Source organism: Palaemon carinicauda, chromosome 26 (genome assembly GCF_036898095.1).
Source record: "Palaemon carinicauda isolate YSFRI2023 chromosome 26, ASM3689809v2, whole genome shotgun sequence".
NCBI classification, from domain to species: domain Eukaryota; kingdom Metazoa; phylum Arthropoda; class Malacostraca; order Decapoda; family Palaemonidae; genus Palaemon; species Palaemon carinicauda.
Window position 1 is genome coordinate 64572628 of NC_090750.1, and position 24704 is coordinate 64597331.

Consider the following 24704-nt stretch of genomic DNA (forward strand, 5'->3'; position numbering starts at 1 on the left):
CCATGTCTATGTTGTTCTTATTGTACACTAGGCTCAACAATACAAGATGTCGAGAAAAAATGTTAAACATTTACAACTTTGCCAATCATTAATAAGATTCTTAGGTACCTTTATTGAAACAATATTGCTCTTTCAATGTGATTTTTATCCATGCAACTTATCTTGGATACGGTCCACAGTTGCATGATAAAAATTATATAATCTTCCCTTTATAATGGAACCCAGTATTAGTAATCCTGTTTTCCAAGATGCCAACGATACATCAGATTTATTGTGAAATTAAGGAGATATGTACTCACTTGACCTGACATATATGTCATCGCTGACCAGGATGGACTTTGCTCCACCAACTAACCCTTGCACACAGTTTTTGGGTTCTATTTATTAAGGGATGATTAAGGATATAATTATACATTAGAACCTTAGCCCTAACAAAACTCATAAGCGGTGTTCCTGATGTGTTTAAAGGTATCCTGAACAGTTCTGAAGAACATATCTGGCTGAAACTCATATTTTTCATGTTATGAGGATGATTGAATCACAAAATGAGACAATATTTTAAACAGGAACTAAACAAAAAGGATATGACATATGTTAAGATTTCCATTTAACCTAACCAAGACACCTTTTCTTACCTATCAGCTAAGGATAGGGGGGGGGGGGGGGCTTAGAAACCCATGTCCTTACAATACCCTCAAGGATTGAAGGCTGCTCATGGAAGAGGCATGGGACACTGACAATGTCTAGCAAGCAGGACAATGTCCTAGAGACTGACCATATATACATATGATCAGCGCCCTAGCCCCTCTCCACCCAAGCTAGGACCACGGAGGACCGGGCAATGGTTGCTGATGACTCAGCAGGTAGACCTATAGGCTCCCCCAAATGGCCCATCCTTAGCTTACAAGGATGGTGAGGTTGCAGTGACAAGTTTGAGCAGGGCTCGAACCTCCACCTGGCAATCACAACACTAAAGATATATTGTATCCCTATTCAGGCTTCCCAACAGACTTTCCTTCTGAAACATGGTTTTCAGACTAATCTGCTTACAGTATATCACTCATGATTATACAGTAACTTGGAATGTAAAGCTTCAACCAAACCAAAAACCATTCAGGACACCTATAAAACTTCTCTCCTCCAAAAAGGGAACTGGCCATACATTTGGCATGATCCCAAAAATCACATCCTCACTGCCAGAGCTAACATGCTTTTAAATGAGAAGGTGGGTGATTGGCTAAGAATGAGTAAAGAGAGAGTGATAATGTCTCTGATAGGTCATTTGGAAGGGGAATGGAAATTGACAAAAGACCTAAAGATGGGAAATTAATGTCTGAAGACAATGAACTGGGAATTTTCTTAATCAAGATAGGCCTAAGCTTGTACAGTTGGTTATCATTCTGAGACTATAGGATATGGGGCTGAAAATAGTGAAAGGATATACTGTACTGTATTTGATTATGTCAATTCCAATCTCCTAACTAAAACTATGCTATAATACTGTACACTATAGTACTGCGCAACCAGATTAAGTAATACAGTACAGCATGTTTATTTTTATATGACACGTAACACACCCGGCAAGAGTTGCATGGAAGAAATTAGACCGAAAAGAACAAAACTGTAAATAAAACAAAAGCCTTCAGATTCATAGTATCATAAGATGAAGTTGTAAATAGGAATATACTGTTTATCAAAGAAACTTCAAAATAAGGAGTCAATCTATTTGACGATGTCTTTGCGCTACTTATTGCTTGAATGTGGAATTTTTATGTATCTTCTTTACCATTCAATCTGTCTTTGCGCTACTTATTGCTTGAATGTGGAATTTTTATGTATCTTCTTTACCATTCAATCTGTCTTTGCGCTACTTATTGCTTGAATGTGGAATTTTTATGTATCTTCTTTACCATTCAATCTTCTTCAGAAAAAGTAACGGATTACCACTAAATGAAAACTTTTAAGGACTGACCTATGGTGGTATAAAGAGGCCCATACCATACTGTTTTCACCACCTTACAGCATAAAACAAAAATTGCCATGTATGTGTACAAAAAGCTGTACTTCAAATTCATGGAATAATTTCATGAACAATTATGAAAAAAACTCAACTCCTCAAGTTATAAATTAATTTTCTGCATTATTTCAATCTAAATTATGACCCTTTTAATTATTCACTTAAATTGCTGTCCTCACCCCCAAAAAATATTACACCCCAATTGTTATTAACCCTTTTACCCCCAAAGGACGTACTGGTACGTTTCACAAAAGCCATCCCTTTACCCCCATGGAATTACCGGTACGTCCTTGCAAAAAAATGCTATAAAATTTTATTTTTTATATTTTTTTTTGAGAAAATTCAGACATTTTCCAAGAAAATGAGACCAACCTGACCTCTCTATGACAAAAATTAAGGCTTTTAGAGCAATCTAAAAAAAATATACTGCAAAATATGCTGGGAAAAAAATAACCCCTTGGGGGTTAAGGGTTGGAAATTTCCAAAGAGCCTGGGGGTAAAAGGGTTAAATCAGCTGCCTCCTTAAATTAATATAAACTTCTCCAAGCCAACTAACATTTGATTAAGCAAATAATTTTTTCATATTGTACCATAATAAACATTCAACATTGAACCCATAATAATGTCAACAAACACGTACATGAAAAGCTGTATCCCTTTTGAACATACACCGTTCAAAGAACAGGAGAAACTTAACCCTTTGTCCACCATTGGACATATTTTACGTCAGACTCCAGTTTCATGTCCAGTTATTACCATTTTTTTCTTCTTTATTTATGCAAAGTAAATGAAAATTTTATGAAATATGTAAAATTATTTATAAATGAAAAGGAAATTTATGTGACTTGGCTATATGACAAAAAAATCTAAAATAGTTTGTGGGCTAAATTAATTTAGCAAACCATCCCAAAAAAGTGACTGGAGGCCAAGTGTTGACCATTTGGCAAGGGGTTGGTGGTCAAAGGGTTAAGTTCTACTGTTAGTAAAAGGGGTAAAAACACCCAAAATCAGACAATACGATAAATCAATGCCATTTCACCAATAAAAGCAAGAAATTCTTAAAATAAATAAGCAGTACAGTACTTTTTCCTGACAATGCATATGCAATGCAAATTGACACCTAATTAAGCCATACCTCAATTTATTTTCAAACGTCCGGTATATTTATTGCCATTAATTACCGCTTAATTTTTCAAAAGGATAACACTAACCTAAATATTTTCATTTTCCTTCAAAGCTAACACCTATATGAACCAGTTTCAGTCACTAAACTTATGAACTCTGTGTTTTTAAAAAAATGTGCTAGGGATAAAACCATGACAAATAAAATTATCCTATAACTTTGCTTAGAGGAAAATAAAATTTCCTCTTAATTCCCAATATACTAAGAATTAAACAAAATAAAATGGATCTTAAATCAATAAGATCAAGTTAATATTTTAATTTATAAAAATAAGTTTTGCATATACTATTATTATATCTAGTTAAGTTAAAATTATGACCAATCAAAATAAAATTTCCTCTTAATTCCCAATATACTAAAAATTAAACAAAATAAAATGGATCTTAAATCAATAAGATCAAGTTAAATTTTAATCTATAAAAATAGGTTTTGCATATACTATTAATATTATACAGGTATCTATAGTCAATTTCTTTTAGCGATGCAGATTTGCACCGACTCGCGGCGGTGCCCTTTTAGCTCGGAAAAGTTTCCTGATCGCTGATTGGTTGGAATTATCTCGTCTAACCAATCAGCGACCCGTAAACTTTTCCGAGCTAAAAGGTCACCGCTGCGAGTCGGTGCAAATATGCATCGCTAAAAGAAATGGACTATAGTTAAGCTACAATTATGACCAATATTATATCTAGTTAAGCTACAATTATGACCATTATTATATCTAGTTAAGCTACAATTATGACCATTATTATATCTAGTTAAGCTACAATTATGACCATTATTATATCTAGTTAAGCTACAATTATGACCAATCAACCACACGAACTAAACAAAGCAAAAACGGAACCTGGCATACCTTTAGTTTCTTGAGATGTCCACACTTGACAATGTCATCGTTGCTGACCAGGGAGCCGGAGCTGCGAACTTTGTTGAGAGACATCTTGGATATTCCTATCAATTTCCACACTGACACTGCAACACACTTTGGGGACAATACTGATTTATATTTAAAAGCTTTCATATAAAAACTTCTAAAAAGGCCTACCTTTTTTTTTTCTAATATTGTACTCTGTCACTGTAGGCACGAGAATGAAGCACTTTTTTTTTTTTTATTCTAACTAATATACTACAGTACTATCTTTAGGATAACTTCACCAAACAAAATAAATCTTCCTCTAACAGCTTTGATCCTATTCACTATCCTCACACCTCGACTCGCAAGGGCAGTCTAGCTGAGGATCGGCTGAAATTCATATTTGCCGAGCTCGAAGATCTAGCAGGAATCCAGTTTCAGCGAGTCAAAATTTGTGAAGCGCAACGACGGGGATGCTAGAAGCTCGTGATTCAACTTAAGGTAGTGACTTAGAAATTACTGATATGGTTGACACTCCTCAGGTACAAGGGTTCCCCCCTTAAAAAAAAAATAAGAAAAAAAAGAAAAAAAAACCACTCTTGACCTGAAGTAACTATAGTGTGATCACTGAGTAAAGGGGGTCACTTCTTGAACACACACACACGCACGCACACACTAATTAGACTTTTTCTATTTTCCACAAAGCCTGAATCAAATGTCTCGATATTTTTTTTCTCTTTATCTTAGCAAAATATTAAATTAGACATTTGCCACACAACAACAACAACAATAATAACAACAAGTGTTTATACATGTAACATGTAAGTATTTTCTTGAAAGAACCAGTGATGACACCAAATACGATTAGTTTTCAAAAACTTTACAGTATGTGTTTAGATGCCAGATATCACCATTAAAACTCTCCAGTCGGCCTATTAAGCTCCAAAAAACTTTGACTGTAGTTGCATCAAGAAGCTGTATAAAGGGTTGTTGAGCTGCTCTTAATTTGATTGTGTGTCGGAATAATTTCTTAATACCAAAACATATTTACATCCAATAGATGGTTCTTCGGAGTGAGGCAACACCCATCCAAGTATAAATCATTTCACTTTACGGCTTGTGTTAAATCCCACAAACTCTACGATAACCAAAACTAAAAACTTCCATTTAAATGTATCGTTACATTTTTTTTCCTTTTTCTTAGCTGCTGCAACTGTCACTACACAGTATATAACAGAGGCACATCATTATGGCTGCGGCCAACACTTCATCATTATGGCGGAAATTCAGAAACAATATCGTGAATATCAGCTGCCATAGCTACAACCACAACCTGAAAAATAAGATTCACAATTTCAGTAAATATGTTACTCTCAACTTCTCAAATTATGAAAACGTTTATTGTAGTCTTTCAACAATCTACAATATAAATTTTCACTAATGTACTATACCTATCAAGTGTGCATTTTTAATGAGTACAGTATATAATCTTTATAAATTACTGTATAAAAAGGGCAAAATTATTAATATTTATATATATATATATATATATATATATATATATATATATATATACATATATATATATATATATATATATATATATATACATATATATATATATATATATATATATATACATATATATATATATATATATATATAAGAAAATGTGTCTCATATGGTGTTAGAAATGTTTATTATCTAAAGACTTTTTCCATACAAACTCCTTAATTAGCATAATAAATTGGATAAAAATAAATTTTTAAATAAGTTACAGCACCGACAAGTGTATTAACTGAATAATTTTTGTTGAATAAACCCATGACACAAATAAAATTACATTGAAATGAAACAATTCAACGGTAAAGGTACTACCTTAAGAAATAAGTTGGATAATTGATTGAATATTGATTGTTTTTTTTTTGCTATTGACAGACCCATATAAAAAAAAAAAAAAATTACTAGCTTTGCTAACATGTCCCCCCCTGACCCAAGGAATATATTTTATGAACAGCATTTTCATTTGTGAAATAAGACATCAATATGATTCTTGGATGTTCTCATGACACGATTTGTAAAAAAAAAACACATTGTAGCTAATGGCTGTTATTTCGAAACGTATTACACTAGGGAAGCGAGCATATTAGCACGGCACCTAACCCTAGCATAAAACCTATGATTGCATGTAAAAATTATACAAAATCTAAACATGTTAGACATATAATTTGACCTTTTACACATCCTCATATGTTTAATACCTTAACCCTTTTACCCCCTAAGGACGTACCGGTACGTTTCACAAAACCCATCCCTTAACCCCCATGGACGTACCGGTACGTCCTTGCAAAAAAAATGCTATAAAATTTTTTTTTTTGCATATTTTTGATAATTTTTTTGAAAAAATTCAGACATTTTCCAAGAGAATGAGACCAACCTGACCTCTCTATGACAAAAATTAAGGCTGTTAGAGCTATTTAAAAAAAATATACTGCAAAATGTGCTGGGGAAAAAATAACCCCCTGGGAGTTAAGGGTTGGAAATTTCCAAATAGCTTGGGGGTAAAAGGGTTAAGACATATAATTTGACCTTTTACACATCCTTATATGTTCAATACCCTAAGTTCGACAGACAGATTAAAGGAAAAATCATAAAACTTAACAGTCTACACCATCAAATTGCAGCTCATGACTCTAATTCAATATCCTATCAAAGTGGAAAAAATATACAGTATAATATGTCAACTTGCAGGGATGTACATTCACCATAACAGTACCAGGATATACAATGGAGTTTGGATTCATAACCTTTAGACAGTTTTTTTTTCTTATAGAATATGCATCTTTAGAGCCTTTGTAGGGTGACGGCCAGATCCGTTTTCATTCATAGAAAATGGGAATATTATAAAGTGGGGTGGACTGTGGCCGTCATTCTAAAATCGAGTACGTAGAAAACTGGAATACCTGTATTCTGAACTGTGGCCGTCGTTCTAAAAACGATTTTGGCGGGAGAAGCTAACTTAAAAAACCCACCTAACCTATGCTAAAAGCCGTATCCTTACCCAGGGGGGCTTCGCCCCGCCGGACCCCCCCCTTACCTACTACGGGAGCGAGAAGATTCGTGGCCGGAGTAAGAACTCGAGCCACAAATTTTCAGGTAATTTAGGGTTTTCGGCAAAAAACATAAAAGTGTGCGTTTAAGCACATATTTAGGATCCGTAGACCATTTCCAAACGTTTTTATTCTATACAAGATAACAGTCGGAGCGATAAGCAAATTAGGACGCTTAGCCGTAGCGCTACAAACTACCCGTATCTTTTATTGTGAATAAAGTTTCCCATTAAAAAATTCTAAGTTCACATTTCCTCTTATCATTAGAACCAGACTGCCATTGAAATCATTGTCTGAACAATCAACCAGTATTATTATTATTATTATCATTATTACTCTCCAAGCTACAACCCTAGTTGGAAAAGAAAGATGCTATAAGCCCAGGGGCTCCAACAGGGAAAAATAGCCCAGTAAGGAAAGGAAATAAGGAAATAAATAAATGAAGAGAAGCTCTAATTTTGAATATGTGGGTCGCGTTGCAACAATTTTTTTACACAGTAATTTTCATTTGCTTTGAACGCAAATAAGATACAAAGCTGATATTTGTTGGGTAGTCACAAATTGTGTTCAATGCTCCAATTTTGGTACTTTAAGCGTTAAAAATAAACTTCATGATTGTGGTAGCCTAATGGAAACGTCCTTGCCTGGAAAACTGTTTGTTGGACGGTAGTTCGACTCGTCCAAGCTCGATAGCTTGTAGTTGTGTCTGCAACCTCACCATCATTGCGAGCAATTGATGGGGTGTTTGGGGAGGACTATAGATCTACCTACTGAGTCATTGCAGCCATTGTCTGGCTCTCCCTGGTCATAGCTTAATGAAAAGGGTTTTTGGGCGCTTAATTTGTTGTTTATCAAATTTCTTATTCTTGAGCTTGATATTATCCTCTGGCACCGTCGTTCAATTAGTTCGTTATGTATGTTGCATAAGATTTAACTTCACTGACCAAGACATGGGATCGTTTTCCTAATTTGAACCTAAAAAATTACTCCCTTTCATTAACCACTTTGCCAACCACTACTGAGGTATTTGAACTATACTGACTAACCTCAGATTCATACCTCAAAAAAAAAATAAAACTGGTTTCATTGTAGTGTATTACAGGGCAATGTAACCTAGGAAAACAACTACTTTTTCTTATAGAAAAAATTACGCTCTCTTCGAAAATGACACTCGTTCCCGTCGCAAATGAATAGTTTCAGAAATATACATCTATATCCTCCGATAATGGGGAACCCCCAGTGGGAACTCGGGGTTTTGGGTAAAATTGGGTTAAAAGAATTAACAAACCATCGTATGGAGGACAACGGCTGAGTAATCCCTCCCGGATAGGTTAAGACATGGCGTTCCATGTTAGGTTAGGTGGGGATTCTAGAGTAAGGTCACATTCCTGTACTTGTTTCCTGGGTGAAACATAATTGTCTATGATTGAAAACAATATGTTTGGAATAGCAAATGGTGGCCAAGAGAAAATAAAATAAAAAAAAATGGCAAATACATATATGGTCATATACACGGATGCTGATACGTGTTAATATTTACTCTTAAAAGTAATGCTGGCTAAGGTTTTATTTTTTACAAAATGTTTCATCAAGGGACTTAAAAGTGGATATCAATTATACATCTCAGTCAGCACAGTTCAGTTAAGTTATGATATGATAGAAAACCTGATGATAAACCCCTGAATTAATTAATGTAGCCCATAAAAATTTAAAGTGTAAATACCATAAAGCTTTAAACAGGTATTACAAGCCTATAAGTACACTACATAACGTAGGAATGACACTGCCCTATATATCAAAATGTTGATATTCAATGTCTGTCTGATACAGATAATTTTGGCCCCTTGCCATTAAATGTCTCAACTTCCTCCTCTTTCTATTGTAAATCGTAGTAACCATTAAACATAACAAGAGGGATTTAATAAGGATGAAATACTGTACAATCATCGAGATATGCCTTGGCATGATACACCACCTGTGACGAAACAAAAATTGCTACGCTGTCCTGCCACCATCAACCAAGACAAACCCCTTTTTAAGCCTCTTGAGCTAGAGGTGGCTGGGCCATTGCCTACCAGCATTTGACACAATTAGGATATTGAATGTGACCACAAAATTCATCACTTTTCGGACGTCAACATGAGAAGGACATCTTTTTAAGTATTGGCCGGTAGCAGCTACGAAGGTGCAATTGCGCAACCCTTAGAGGCGCCTCCCTCCCTCTGGGCCTCCTCCTCCCCCTCCGTCGCCACCCCAGTCAAAACAACCGACGAGACCCCGTCTTCTTCCTCCCTCCATCCAATGGACCCAGGAAGGGGGCCCGGCCCTACACCAGGAAGGGGGCCCGGCCCTACACCAGGAAGGGGGGCCCGGCCCTACACCACACCGACGAGCACACACCCAAACACTAGACTTTTTTTTTTTCGAGAAACACACTCCATAGACGTTGCAATTCGTCTGAACCTACTTGAGGCGGAATCCAGATCGAAAAGGGAGTCGAAGTACACCTTCATCAGGCCTCCAATGCTAAATACTTGTAATACTTGGCCGATGATGTCTTCTCCCTAACACTACCACCCTTAAAACTGACCAGCGCTAAAAAAAGGGGGTGGAGAGAGAGAGACACATATCATGGCCTGGTGCTGGTAGTCCACCACGTCTTATGAAACACGACAATCGCTAGATATTCACTGATACATCCTCTTTCCGCAGTCATTTTTCACTAATGCTCACTAGTATCAAATGAAGCAGTCGGGTAGGCAAAGTGACGTGAGTTCAGACCCATGTTGTGGGGACTAAATAACTACTACGCCGCAATGTTTCCCGTTACACCTACCCCCGTCCGCCCCCCCATCACATTGGTGTGGGTCTCCCTAGGAGGATAGGGGTCTCCTCTCCCCCCACAGCTACCCAATGGGAGGGAAGTAGCGGCGGGAGAGATAGAGGAGGAGGTTGCAAGGGGAGCCACTTAGCACGGGGAATGGAGACGAGAAGGTAGGGGAAGGGGGAAGGACGGTGAGGGGTAGAAGAGATGGGGGGGAGGACGGTGAGGGGTAGAAGAGATAGCGTGAGAGGAAAGGGAGGGTGAACCAGACGAGGGGTTTGAGAAGGTAGTGTCGGTGAGGAGTGGGATAGGGGGGAGGGACCAGTGAGGAGTGGGATAGGGGGGGAGGGACCAGTGAGGAGACGGGATAGGGGGGGAGGGACCAGGCAACAATCTTTCACACACATACACGTACAAACGCACGCACATACACACCCCATGAACACGCACCCACCAACTATTTTGGATGATTTACCTCCACTATCGCTACCATCACCGTCCTTTTCCGACACGAATCACTGCACTGCATTTTCGTACACTCGGTTGCGCACTGAACACGCACAAATTCCAACACGGGGCAGCCATTTCATCGAGAAAAGACGAGAGTGTCCGAAGTAGCTGATGCGACGGACTCCATCTTAGTAGGCAAGGTCACGTGGGGCTGGGAACGGTTGTAAACAAGTGGCACGCAAGCGTTTCCAGTGACGTCACTCATACAAACCCCCAATCAGAATCTCGCGCGCTTTATTTAAAACGCATTTCTCTTATTTCATCATACACCCCTTCAGATTTCACCTACGTAATAGTCTCTCCATAAAATTGCCAAGCTAAAGATCATACAAACCCCCAATCAGAATCTCGCGCGCTTTATTTAAAACGCATTTCTCTTATTTCATCATACACCCCTTCAGATTTCACCTACGTAATAGTCTCTCCATAAAATTGCCAAGCTAAAGAATATGCTTAACTGATAGACACAGCAAAAGGCCTATTTATTAAAGATATATGTAAAAAACAAGTTTATCAACACGCATTTTCTCTTATTTCATCATACACCCCTTCAGGTTTCACCTACGTAATAGTCTCTCCATAAAATTGCCAAGCTAAAGAATATGATTAACTGATAGACACATCAAAAGGCCTATTTATTAAAGATATATATAAAAAAACAAGTTTATCAAGAAAACAAATACTTGATAATAAAAAAAGGGCAACACCTGATGAGCCTAATGTGAACTTATATGTGGTCCGCTAAAATAACCCTGGGGGGGGAGGAATACAAAAGTGAAGATGGACATTCAAGAAGAAATCGAAGACATGCCTACTAAAACAGAATGAAAATACAAAAATTAGTTGTCATAGAAAAATATAACAACGTGGACGAATAAATGGGTCCCGGTTGAAAGCCCGAAAGAGTACCGAAATGAGGACCTCCAAAAATAAACCGGGAAGTGTGCTGCGATAACTGGTCTGGACACGGGATAAATCGCACGACCCTTTGCATTTCCGGATGATTGAGATATACGGTAGCTATAGAATTATTATTATTATTATTATTATTATTATTATTATTATTATTACACGCCAAGCTACAACCCTATTTGAAAAGAATACTTAATACTTCATGTTTGTGGTAGTCTAATGTATACAAACACATAGGCTACTATATATATATATATATATATATATATATATATATATATATATATATATATATATATATATGTATATATATATTTGCATACATATATATGTATGATTATATATAAGTAAATATACATATAGTATTCGCGACCCGTCAAAAAAGACGACTAAATATTTAGATGGATATGAACACACACGCAATCAATGTCACCAAGGTATGACTACTCCCTCTTTCCATACCCAAGGGACGGAGAGAGCTGAGCATGACACACACACACACACACACACACACACACATATATATATATATATATATATATATATATATATATATATATATATATATATATATATATATATATACACTCCTTGTCTGACAATTTGTTGGACGGTAGTTCGAGATTCGCTCAAGCTCGATAGCATCTAGTAGTGTCTGCAACCTCACCATCATTGCGGGCAACTGGTGGGGTGTTTGGGGAAGACTTTAGATCTACCTACTGAGTCATTGCAGCCATTGTCTGGCTCTCCCTGGTCATAGCTTAATGGAAAGGGGTTTTGGGCGCTTAATTTGCTGTTTATCAAATTTCTTATTCTTGATCTCGATATTATTCTCTGGCTTCGTCGTTCAATTAGTTCGTTATGCATGTTGCATAAGATTTTTCATAATTATGACCATCCTTTTCATTCAGATCTTCCCGGACAGTACCATCCTGTTCGTAATATTAGGTATGCAGTTCATTCTGTCATACCTTCTCCATCACGAGGCTCAATACTCGACAGTATTCTATAAGTTTCATTCCAGCTGTGACCAAGTTGTGGAATGATCTTCCTAATCAGGTAGTTGTACCGGTGGAACTTCTTCAAAAGCTCAAATTTGAAGCGAATGTTTATATGTTGAATAGGCTGACATATAAGTCTCTTTTAATAGTTTGTCTATGGAAGATTTGTTTTAATGTTGTTCCTATTCTTGAAATATTTTATCTAATTTGTTCAGTAATTCTCAAACAGTTTATTTATTTCCTTATTTCCTTTCTTCACTTGGCTATTTTTTTTTTCTTGTTGGACCACTTGCGTTTATAACATCCTGCTTTTCCAACTAGGGTTGTAGCTTAGCTAATAATAATAATAATAATAATAATAATAATAATAATGATAACAACAACAACAACAACAACAATAATAATAATAATAATAATGTCAATCTGTAGGTCTAGGACATTGTCCTGTCCCAAGCCTCTGCCATTCATGAACGACCTTTAAACCTTCAAATCAAAGGCCCTAATAGGGAGAGCAGCCCAGTGAGGAAAAGACGAATAAGTAAAAAAACAAATTGAACAAATAAAAACAAAGAATTAAGATAAATAACATTAACAAATAAATTAGTAACAAATAAACTATGAAACGAAATTTAGGTCTAAGTTTTCAACAGCAAAAATGCGTTTGCGCCAGGTTTTACCTTCTCAATTTTTAAACATTGGATTACGAACACCATTCTACAATCTATTTCTCATCTTTTAATTCAAAATTACCCTGTAATTATTAATCTAAATCAATACTACGATTATAAAGTGACATTCCGAACACTTGTGTGATAATCTGCAATTTGCTTTTTTCATACAATGCTTTCAATTTCTCTTTAACAAAATACAAAATTTAACTTAAATCAAGTTTATTCCTACGACTAATCCATATACAATATGAATAATTGAAGTGTTAGTATATTTATCAATTGTACCTTTGATATTTAATATTAGTCATTTAAGACCTTTATCCGCTAATAACCCATCAAATTGAATTTACTTTTACGACAGAAAAACACGTCTTGCTCTTTTGAGAAAAAACGTCTTACTCTTTAAATAAAAAAAAATATGCGTTACATATTCACGGTTGTCTCACACACACACACACACATACACACACACTAAAATTACATTTTACCATTATCTATGCTTCCAATAGTTAGTCACAGTAGAAATAAAACTTCTAGAATATTGTATAGTATTGAGTCTTGCTAAAAACCGCCAGACCTCTAGACTGAACTCCATACCTAGTACTATTTATTGAGTGATATACATACATACATACATATACCAAAGGCACTTCCCCCAATTTTGGGGGGTAACCAACATCAACAATGAAACAAAACAAAAAGGGAACCTCTACTCTCTACGTTCCTCCAGCCTAACAAGGGACTCAACCGAGTTCAGCTGGTACTGCTAGGGTGCCACAGCCCACCCTCCCCCGTTATCCACCACAGATGAAGCTTCATAATGCTGAATCCCCTACTACTGCTACCTCCGCGGTCATCTAGGGCACCGGAGGAAGCAGCAGTGATATAGTTTGGGATTATCTGAATATGAAGGATGGTCAGAAATATGTAAACTCTTATACGAGGGGTATAATGAGTTAATTAAACGTCGTTGCGGGAGATTAATATGCAAAATTTAATAGGCCTCAAATTGTTGTCCAAGAATCTTAGATGAAACACATCTTCTGAGGATCAGGCAGGTCAACAATATAGGGAGTAAAATTCCAAACCTTTTTTCAGATACATGAATACGCAAAAAAAAAAAAAAAAATGAAATCTTTCTCAATACAACGATTTTTTTTGTGAAATTGAGAAAGAGATAGATTAAATGTTTTCACAAAAATAAATTCGTAATCAAGAATGACACAATAGACGTTTGGTGCCACACGCATTAACTAATCTAGTCTACACCAGTGATCTCAATACTGATTTATTTGCTTTGGTGCGTGAAACTCTTCCTCTAACAATTATTATTATTATTATTATTATTATTATTATTATTATTATTATTATTATTATTATTATTATTATTATTATTATCTCCTACCTATGCCTATTGACGCAAAGGGCCTCGGTTAGATTTCACCAGTCGTCTCTATCTTAAGTTTTTAATTCAATACTTCTCCATTCATCATCTCCTCCTTCGCGCTTCATTGTCCTCAGCCATCAAAGTCTGGGCCTTCCAACTCTTCTAGTACCTTGTGGGGACCAGCTGAACGTTTGGTGAACTAATCTCACTTGGGGAGTACGAAGAGCATGCCCAAACCATCTCCATCTACCCCCCATCATGATATCATCCACATATGGCACCCAAGTAATCTCTCCTATAGTTTCTAATCCTATCCTCCCATTTAACTCCCAATATTCTTCTGAGGGCTTTGTTCTCAAATCTACAAAATCTGTTGGATATTGTTTCATTGTCATACCAAGACTCATGTCCATAGAGTAACACAGATTTCACTAAATTGATATATAGTCTGAAGTTTTATGCAATTTCAAGCGATTTGATTTTCAAATTTTACCTAACCTAGCTATTGTCTAATTTGCTTTTTTCAATCTTTCATCAGACTCAAATTATAAAGATCCTGCATTAGAGATCATAGTTCCTAAATATTTAAATGATTCCACCTCATTAATCCTTTCTTCTTCCAATGATATTTAATCTTCCATTGCATATTCCGTTCTCATCATCTCTGTCTTTTTTTTTTTTTTTTTTCTATTTATCTCGAGTCCAACCTCATGTGATATTTCATACATTCTGGTAAGCAAGTTTTGCAAGTCCTGTGGTGCTCTGCTAATAAGGACAGCGTCATCAGCATACTCTAGGTCAGCTAATTTCCTATTACCAATCCAGTCCAAACCTTCTTCACCATCCCCAACTGCTTTATACATTACAAAATCCATGAGGAGGATAAACAACATAGGTGACAATACATTCCTTTGGAGTAGTCCACTATTCACTGGGAATTCATTTCATAGGACTCCACTAGCAATAACTTTGCACTTACAATGCTCATGAATAGACTTAATCAAATTTACATGTTTAAGGGGAACTCCATAATAACGCAGGACTACAAAATTGGCCGGTGCACAATATCAAAGGATGTGTACAAAGTATATATATATAATATATATATATATATATATATATATATATATATATATATATATATATATATATATATATATATATACTGTCTGCTTATTATCTTTAATTATCGGGGGAAATCTCTTATTAATTAGTTATTTGTTCTGAACCAAGGCAATCCCTATTTAACATTCGGTTAAAGGCCTAGTGCAGTAATAAAAAAAAAAAAACAAGTAGGTCTTTGTTTATCTTGATCCGTTTTGCTAAAAAATACATTCATCGTGCCCTTCTGATTTTAGGTGAACTCTTTTCTGCGACTTTCTCTCTTAATGCTGTTCTTCAGTCCCATTAAACAATATCTTTCTTCCACCAGATATAAGCACATCTAAAGATACAATCAGTAGAACTTCAAAAGTTCAAAGTTGGAGAAAATGCTTTTTTGTTGACCAGGCGGACATGAGTCTTTTTATAGTTTATTTATGACATATTTGTTTTTGATGTTGTTAATAGTTTATATATGACATGTCTGTTTTGACGTTGTTACTGTTTTTAGAATGATTTATTGTTAATTTGTTCTCTTCATTTATTTATTTCCTTATTTCCTTTCCTCACTGGGCTATTTTTCCCTGTTGGAGCCCCTGGGCTTATAGCATCTTGCTTTTCCAACTAGGGTTGTAGCTTGGATAGTAATAATAATAATAATAATAATAATAATAATAATAATAATAATAATACGCGAGTTACCCCCAAGAGATCGCGACTGAACATGGATAACCTGAAAAGGGATAAGCTTAGAGATCAAAGAGCTTTAATTGACCGAAACTCGCCTGGGGTTACTCGGCAGTCTTTGTAATCTCAGACCAATCGCATATTTACTTGCTTGATAATCAAACTTTCCTGGGGATAATAGTCATAGGTCCAAAAATGAATGAGCTGTTCAGGATCAAGCACCTCAAGGTCTAAAAACCTTGAAGCACACCACCATATTCGACTACAGAAGTGATTATCATTTTAAACTAGTGTCAACAACTTTTTTTTTTTTATATTTTATTATGAAAATACAATTACATCTTAGCAATTTACATTATATACGTAATTATTCTTTACAAAATACTGATATGAACTACATTGTTTTACATAGCTATAAATTAGCTCAATACAAATTAAATCAATTAATAAATATATATGCAATAAATTTTATTGTACAAACGTTCTTAACTTATAATCATATTAAATATTTAAGTAATTATCATAAATGTACTCTTTTGTAAATATCTTATTTAATTCTTTGCACATCGCTCCTGCCTACTATGAGGATTTCCGTGGTACCAGGTACTTGAGTGTCCAGACAAGCTACTGGATAATGGTATTCTTGTCTATCTTTTATTTTATTTTTCACATTGATGGCCTTATGCCAACACGGGCTCTTGCTACACAAACACTTGTATATGCCCATTTTAAGTTTGTCTCATTGTTTATTCAACGGCTACTGCCCCCTGGTGAGACATTTCGAAATTTCGGCCCTATGTCGGATTGCATCATCTATAGCAGATAAGTGCCGGCGGAGAACGGCTACAAAGAAAAATGAAAACACCTATAGATATTTTTTTTTATCTTTTTATTAAAAAGTTGAATGACATTCTTTACAATCACAATATTTACAGTATAATCACGTTTAATTGCATTTTTCTATAAACAAATCCATCTAATTTAACAATTTACAACATCACACATCTTGATTTTAATTTTTAGTCACTCAAACACTTATATAGATAAGTAACGATGGGTTTCTTACTGGACTGGGAAGATTCTTGACCTAATTTGGAACCAATTTCCGTTGCAGTTGTATAAGTTGATTTTGACTTTTTATGGATGGAGAATGATTGCGATAGTTGCATTGACTGTTAGATGCAACTCTATGAAGTAAGAGAAAGTTATTATTGAATCTATTGTGTGTAATTTTTCAATTATTTTTCTTGAAGAGCCAAGTTCTTCCTCCTAAATATTTGGATGATGTAAATTTCCTAAAGAAACCCTCCCCCATTTCACGAAAATTTTCATGAGTCATACTCAAAACTATGGCAACTTTGTGTAACCAGCCCTCTTCATTGATGCCCGTATTACAGGTAGGCCTATCATGCCCTCTTCATTGATGCCCGTATTACAAGTAGGCCTATCATGCCCTCTTCATTGATGCCCGTATTACAAGTAGGCCTATCATGCCCTCTTCATTGATGCCCGTATTACAAGTAGGCCTATCATGCCCTCTTCATTGATGCCCGTATTACAAGTAGACCTATCATTGTTCACTTTCGTTCATATCACAATATTAATGAAGTTCTCATGCAAATCACATCCTTTTACCGGATTCATTGTATTGTAAGTTATTACTTGTGACGATAGAATAATAGTAAAGACTGTGAAGAGACTTGTTTACGAAAATGTTGAAACATTCTACAGAATAGATATGGCATTTTACATTATTGCTGGTAATTGTTCAGTGTCTACTTTCCTCTTTGTAAGGGTAGAAGAGACTCTAGCTATGGTAAGTAGCTCTTCCAGGACTCTACAAAATCAAACCATTGTTCTCTAGTCTTGGGTAGTGCCATAGCCTCCTTACCATGATCTTCCACTGTCTTGAGTAAGAGTTCTCTTGCTTGAGGGTATACTCGGGAACACTATTCTATATAATTTCCCTTCCTTTTGTTTTGTTAACGTTTTTATAGTTTATATAGGAAATATTTATTTTAATGTTACTGTTCTGAAAATATTTGATTTTTCCTTGTTTCCTTTCCTCACAGGGCTATTTTCCCTGTTGGGCCCCCTAGGCTTATAGCATCTTGTTTTTACAACTAGGGTTGCAGCTTAGCAAGTAATAATAATAATAATAATAATAATAATAATAATAATAATAATAATAATAATAGAACAACATTTTTTTTCTAGATAAGCTTTTAATCAAAGTGTACTTTAGAGTAATAGTTGGTTGTACCATTCTAATTTTGGAGGCTTTACCTTGTAATTACGTCTTTAGCATCTACTTATTGATTTTGCGTTATATCATTTCAATTTTGCATAATCGCCGTAGATTAACATCGTATGATATTACTTCGTCTTTACCCCTCTGTACTGTGGTGGATAATGTGGGAGGTTGGGCTGTGGCACCCTAGCAGTACCAGCTGAACTCGGTTGAGTCCCTGGTTAGGCTGGAGGAACGTAGAGAGTAGAGGTCCCCTTTTTTGTTTTGTTTCTTGTTGATGTCGGCTACCCCCCAAAATTGGGGGAAGTGCCTTTGGTATATATATGTATGTACTATTGCCATTACATTAGAGCTTTTTTTTTTATTTGAGTAATTATTTAGTATATATCTTTTATTTTCTTTTACTTATGGTTTTGTGCATTATGGAATAATTTGTTATTATCTTTATACGTGTCTCAATGTTTTAAGTACTGGTGTTTAGACTTACTCCCATACCAGTTATGGCCTCGATTTCCAAAATTTGATTACATTTTTTTTATTTGAGTAATTATTTAGTATATCATATCTTTTATTTTCTTTTACTTATGGTTTTGTGCATTATGGAATAATTTGTTATCATCTTTATACGTTTCTAAATGTTTTAAGTATTGGTGTTTAGACTTACTCCCATACCAGTTATGGCTTCGATTCCCAAAATTGAATTATGTAATAAAAGAATAATAGGAAAATAGATTAGTAATCGCTCAAGTAGCATTGAAATTGAGTGAAAAGGAAAAACTACTAGACTGTTGAGTACATAAATTGTTATATAGGCGTAAAGAAATTCTAAGAAAGAACAGAATAACTAAAGAAATTAATTCGTTCTCTGTATGAACAATCTATGGAGACATTTTTCCCGGAAGAAAAATACTCTTTCAGCTCCAAAGATAAATATATAGGCCTACATTTCCTTTTAAATGTTCAAAGATTTAAAGGCCGCTCATGAATGGCAGAGACAATGGACAGTAACATTGCCATATCAAGTAGGACAATGCACTAGAGACTAACTATACATATGATCAGCGCCTAAGTCCCCTCTCCACCCAAGCTAGGACCAAGGAGGGCCAGGCAATGGCTGATGATGACTCAGCAGATAGACCTATAGGCTCCCCTAAATCCCCCGTCCTTAGCTCCCAAGGATGGTGGGGTTGCAGCGACCAAAGGAATTAACGAGTTTGAACGGGACTCGAACTTCAGTCTGATGTTCACCAAGTTAGGGACGCTACCACATCGGCCACCACGACACTAATAGTTCTTGTAGATTGACATTTTAGATTATTGGCAATCTTCCTAATACTCCAGTTTGACTTAAATTTAACAGAAATTTATTGATTCTATTAGAGAGGCGCCGTTGCAAAGGCAAAGCCTCAACCTGAACCTGTACCTGAACCTGAACTGCATCCATTAGATGTTCAAGCTTCAAACGGACATACCATTATACATCCCTAGCAAATCCCAGACGTTTTCTCCATTCGTTTTTAATTTCCTTTGCGTAATACATATAGAGACCCTTTGGGTCAATAGGCGCAGAGCTTTGCGTAATACGTATAGAGACCCTATGGGTCAATAGGCGCAGAGCTTTGCGTAATACGTATTGGGACCCTTTGGGTCAATAGGCGCAGAGCTTTGCGTAATACGTATTGGGACCCTTTGGGTCAATAGGCGCAGAGCTTTGCGTAATACGTATTGGGACCCTTTGGGTCAATAGGCGCAGAGCTTTGCGTTATACCTATTGGGACCCTTTGGGTCAATAGGCGCAGAGCTTTGCGTTATACCTATTGGGACCCTTTGGGTCAATAGGCGCAGAGCTTTGCGTAATACGTATTGGGACCCTTTGGGTCAATAGGCGCAGAGCTTTGCGTAATACGTATTGGGACCCTTTGGGTCAATAGGCGCAGAGCTTTGCGTAATACGTATTGGGACCCTTTGGGTCAATAGGCGCAGAGCTTTGCGTAATACGTATTGGGACCCTTTGGGTCAATAGGCGCAGAGCTTTGCGTAATACGTATTGGGACCCTTTGGGTCAATAGGCGCAGAGCTTTGCGTAATACGTATTGGGACCCTTTGGGTCAATAGGCGCAGAGCTTTGCGTAATACGTATTGGGACCCTTTGGGTCAATAGGCGCAGAGCTTTGCGTAATACGTATTGAGACCCTTTGGGTCAATAGGCGCAGAGCTTTGCCTAATACGTATAGAGACCCTTTGGGTCAATAGGCGCAGAGCTTTGCCTAATACGTATAGAGACCCTTTGGGTCAATAGGCGCAGAGCTTTGCCTAATACGTATAGAGACCCTTTGGGTCAATAGGCGCAGAGCTTTGCCTAATACGTATTGAGACCCTTTGGGTCAATAGGCGCAGAGCTTTGCCTAATACATATTGAGACCCTTTGGGTCAATAGGCGCAGAGCTTTGCGTAATACATACTGAGATCCTCTGGGTCAATAGGCGCAGAGCTTTGCGTAATACATGTTGAGACCCTCTGGGTCAATAGGTGCAGACGCAAAGCTCTGCACCTATTGACCCAGAGGGTCTCATCCTCTGGGTCAATAGGTGCAGAGCCTTGCGTAATACATACTGAGACCCTCTGGGTCAATAGGCGCAGAGCTTTGCGTAATACATGTTGAGATCCTTTGGGTCAATAGGCTCAGAGCTTTGCGTAATACATGTTGAGATCCTTTGGGTCAATAGGCGCAGAGCTTTGCGTAATACATGTTGAGACCCTTTGGGTCAATAGGCGCAGAGCTTTGCGTAATACATGTTGAGACCCTTTGGGTCAATAGGCGCAGAGCTTTGCGTAATACATGTTGAGACCCTTTGGGTCAATAGGCGCAGAGCTTTGCGTAATACATGTTGAGACCCTTTGGGTCAATAGGCGCAGAGCTTTGCGTAATACATGTTGAGACCCTTTGGGTCAATAGGCGCAGAGCTTTGCGTAATACATGTTGAGACCCTTTGGGTCAATAGGCGCAGAGCTTTGCGTAATACATGTTGAGACCCTTTGGGTCAATAGGCGCAGAGCTTTGCGTAATACATGTTGAGATCCTTTGGGTCAATAGGTGCAGAGCCTTGCGTAATACATGTTGAGACCCTTTGGGTCAATAGGTGCAGAGCCTTGCGTAATACATATTGAGACCCTTTGGGTCAATAGGTGCAGGGCTTTGCGCAATACATACTGAGACCCTTTGGGTCAATAGGTGCAGAGCTTTGCGTAATACATGTTGAGACCCTTTGGGTCAATAGGTGCAGAGCTTTGCGTAATACATGTTGAGACCCTTTGGGTCAATAGGTGCAGAGCTTTGCGTAATACATGTTGAGATCCTTTGGGTCAATAGGTGCAGAGCTTTGCGTAATACATGTTGAGACCCTTTGGGTCAATAGGTGCAGAGCCTTGCGTAATACATATTGAGACCCTTTGGGTCAATAGGTGCAGAGCCTTGCGTAATATTGAGACCCTTTGGGTTAATAGGTGCAGAGCTTTGCGTAATACATATTGAGATCCTTTGGGCCAATAGGCGTAGGAGGAGCTGATGATGATGAATGCATATAGTCATTGTAATACAATTCTCTCAGATAAGTTCACTTACGTATCAAACGAGAACCGAGTTATAGAGTTAGCTAGAGGCTTTGGAGCATACTCAAGTAGGCTAGAATGGCCTGTTAATTTTAACATAGTTCCACCATTATTATTATTATTATTATGGCTGCATCGGCAGAATTCAATTTCTTGTCCAATTTCTCGATTCTTCGGACAATTCTTTTTTTCAGGATTGTCCGAAGAATCGAGAAATTGGACAAGAAATTGAATTCTGCCGATGCAGCCATAGTATTTAACTCCACCTGTTTGAAGGAGGGTCTCCTACCAAGATATTATTATTATTATTATTATTATTATTATTATTATTATTATTATTATTATTATTATTATTATTATTATTATTATTATTATTATTATTATCTAAGCTACAGCCCTACTTGGAAAAGCACGATGCTATAAGCTCAAGGGCTCCAGCATAGAAAAAATAGCTCAATTAAGGAAATGAAATAAGGAAATGAGTAAACTACAAGAGAAGTAATGAAAAATTAAAATGAAATATTTTAAGGACAGTAACACCATTAAAAACAGATCTATTATATTTAAACTGATTTTCTTCTTTGAAATGTAATTATTATTATTATTATTATCATTATTATTATTATTATTATTATTATTATCTAAGCTACAGCCCTACTTGGAAAAGCACGATACTAAAAGCTCAAGGGCTCCAACATAGGAAAAATAGCTCAGTTAAGGAAATGAAATAAGGAAATGAGTAAACTACAAGAGAAGTAATGAACAATTAAAATGAAATATTTTAAGGACAGTAACACCATTAAAAACAGATCTATTATATTTAAACTAATTTTCTTTTTTGAAATGTGACATTTTTGTAAGTAGCTTCATTGACGTTATATTTCACCTTAGATCCACAAAACACTTCGGCATTTCCGTACAAGATAATCTGTTTATTTACTTTAGCGTCTTTGATATCTGATAAGGAGTCGATAACAGTAACTTATTTTTGATAGACCAACGCGCAGATAAACATCAAGTAAACAAGAGGATTTTTTTTCTTTTTTGGCTAAGTAAAGTTAATGCTGCGTCTAGATAAAGTCTTTTTAAGTTAACATCTTTCTTTTAAGATTATTCGTCTTCCATATTTACCTGGAAGAATAAGAAGCATTCGAACTGTATCATTTCAAATAAAAAGAAAAGAACAATTGGACTCCTAGATGATGTTTATTCTTCGACATGCTGGGAATACGACGTAAAACTCGGTCTAGGTACTCATTTTACGACGTAGATCCTTACAAGATGGTGTAATTTTCACCCCCATCACGAAGGCTCAAAAGATGAAAAAATAGAAAATTAATTCTTTAAAAAAATCAAGCTGTTTAGAGCGTGATAACATTTTCATTTGTAGGGTAATAATTGAAATATAACAAGCAAATAAGGAACGAAATCTCACGCTGTTTAGAGCGTGATAACATTTTCATTTATAGGTTAATAATTGAATTATAACAAGCAAATAAGGAACGAAATCTCACGCTGTTTAGAGCGTGATAGCATTTTCATTTGTAGGGTAATTATTGGAATATAAACGCAAATTAACAAGAAGGAACGAAATCGCTCGAAAATTATGGCATAATGAACACAGGTTACGCAAACCCTCGTTCTTCGTTATGAAAACGTATGCGGTATTTTCGTTCATAGTTCACGGGGTATAGCAGTCTTAGGTGATTGCGAGAAAAGGTACGGAATTCATTACAAAGATTTATCTATTTATTATTTTTTATCTTTAATGAATCATAAGAAGGATCATAAAAATCTAATGTAAACTTTTCTTCCATAATGAGATTCTTCTACAGGGAAGATATATTTTTTATATTCTCTTTAGACTTAAGTTTGGGTTTTTATTCAGCATCTATAGTCTAGCCTTTATCCTCCTTTTCCTATAAAATAGTAGCCATTGTTAGATGTAGATAACGATGTAAGTAAATAAGTAAAACAACCAGATTTACACGGCTACATCATTTCTTTACGTCAGCACTGACTTCTTTTTCCCGAACATTGTTAATTAAGATATTATTATTATTATTATTATTACTGTCCAAGTTACAACCCTAGTTGGAAAAGCAAAGTTCTATAAGCCCAGGGGCCCCAACAGGGAAAAATAGCCCAGTGAGGAAAGGAAATAAGGAAATAAATAAATGAAGAGAATAAATTAACAATAAATCAATCTAAAAAAAAAGTAACAACGTTAAAACAGATATGTCATATATAAACTATAAAGACTCATGTCATCTGGTCAACAAAAAAGCATTTGCTCCAACTTTGAACTTTTGAAGTTCCACTGATTCAACTACCCGATTAGGAAGATCATTCCACAACTTGGTAACAGCTGGAATAAAACTTCTAGAGTACTGCGTAGTGTTGAGAAAGTAAAAACCAGATGTCTGAAAGATGAAACCTAATTCGTACCTCAGCTGAGATCTGAGTTCAAAGTTCCACATCATACATTGTATTTCTATCATAATCTTCCCTTACTCATGGTTGGCCTTTGGGCAAGGGCCCGTGCCGGTACATTAGCCGGTTTAATCCAAACCAGTCAAGCAGCTTCTGTG

The 24704-nt window shown here is 36.2% G+C and overlaps 1 protein-coding gene across 11 annotated transcripts in view; it reads right to left on the reverse strand.

Annotated features, from left to right (window-relative positions):
* Positions 1–10630, reverse strand: part of chico (insulin receptor substrate 1 chico) — a 179958-nt gene extending 169328 nt beyond the window's left edge. For 8 of the 11 annotated variants that reach the window (XM_068349658.1, XM_068349662.1, XM_068349656.1 and 5 more), the window contains exons 1-2: positions 10460–10630; positions 4054–5383 (exon numbers count right to left, since the gene is read on the reverse strand). In XM_068349658.1, coding sequence (XP_068205759.1) covers positions 4054–4218 — 165 coding nt within the window. In that variant the 5' untranslated portion in view covers positions 4219–5383; positions 10460–10630. The other 3 variants (XM_068349654.1, XM_068349653.1, XM_068349652.1) reach the window with 3 other exon arrangements.
* Positions 10631–24704: the final 14074 nt, after the last annotated feature.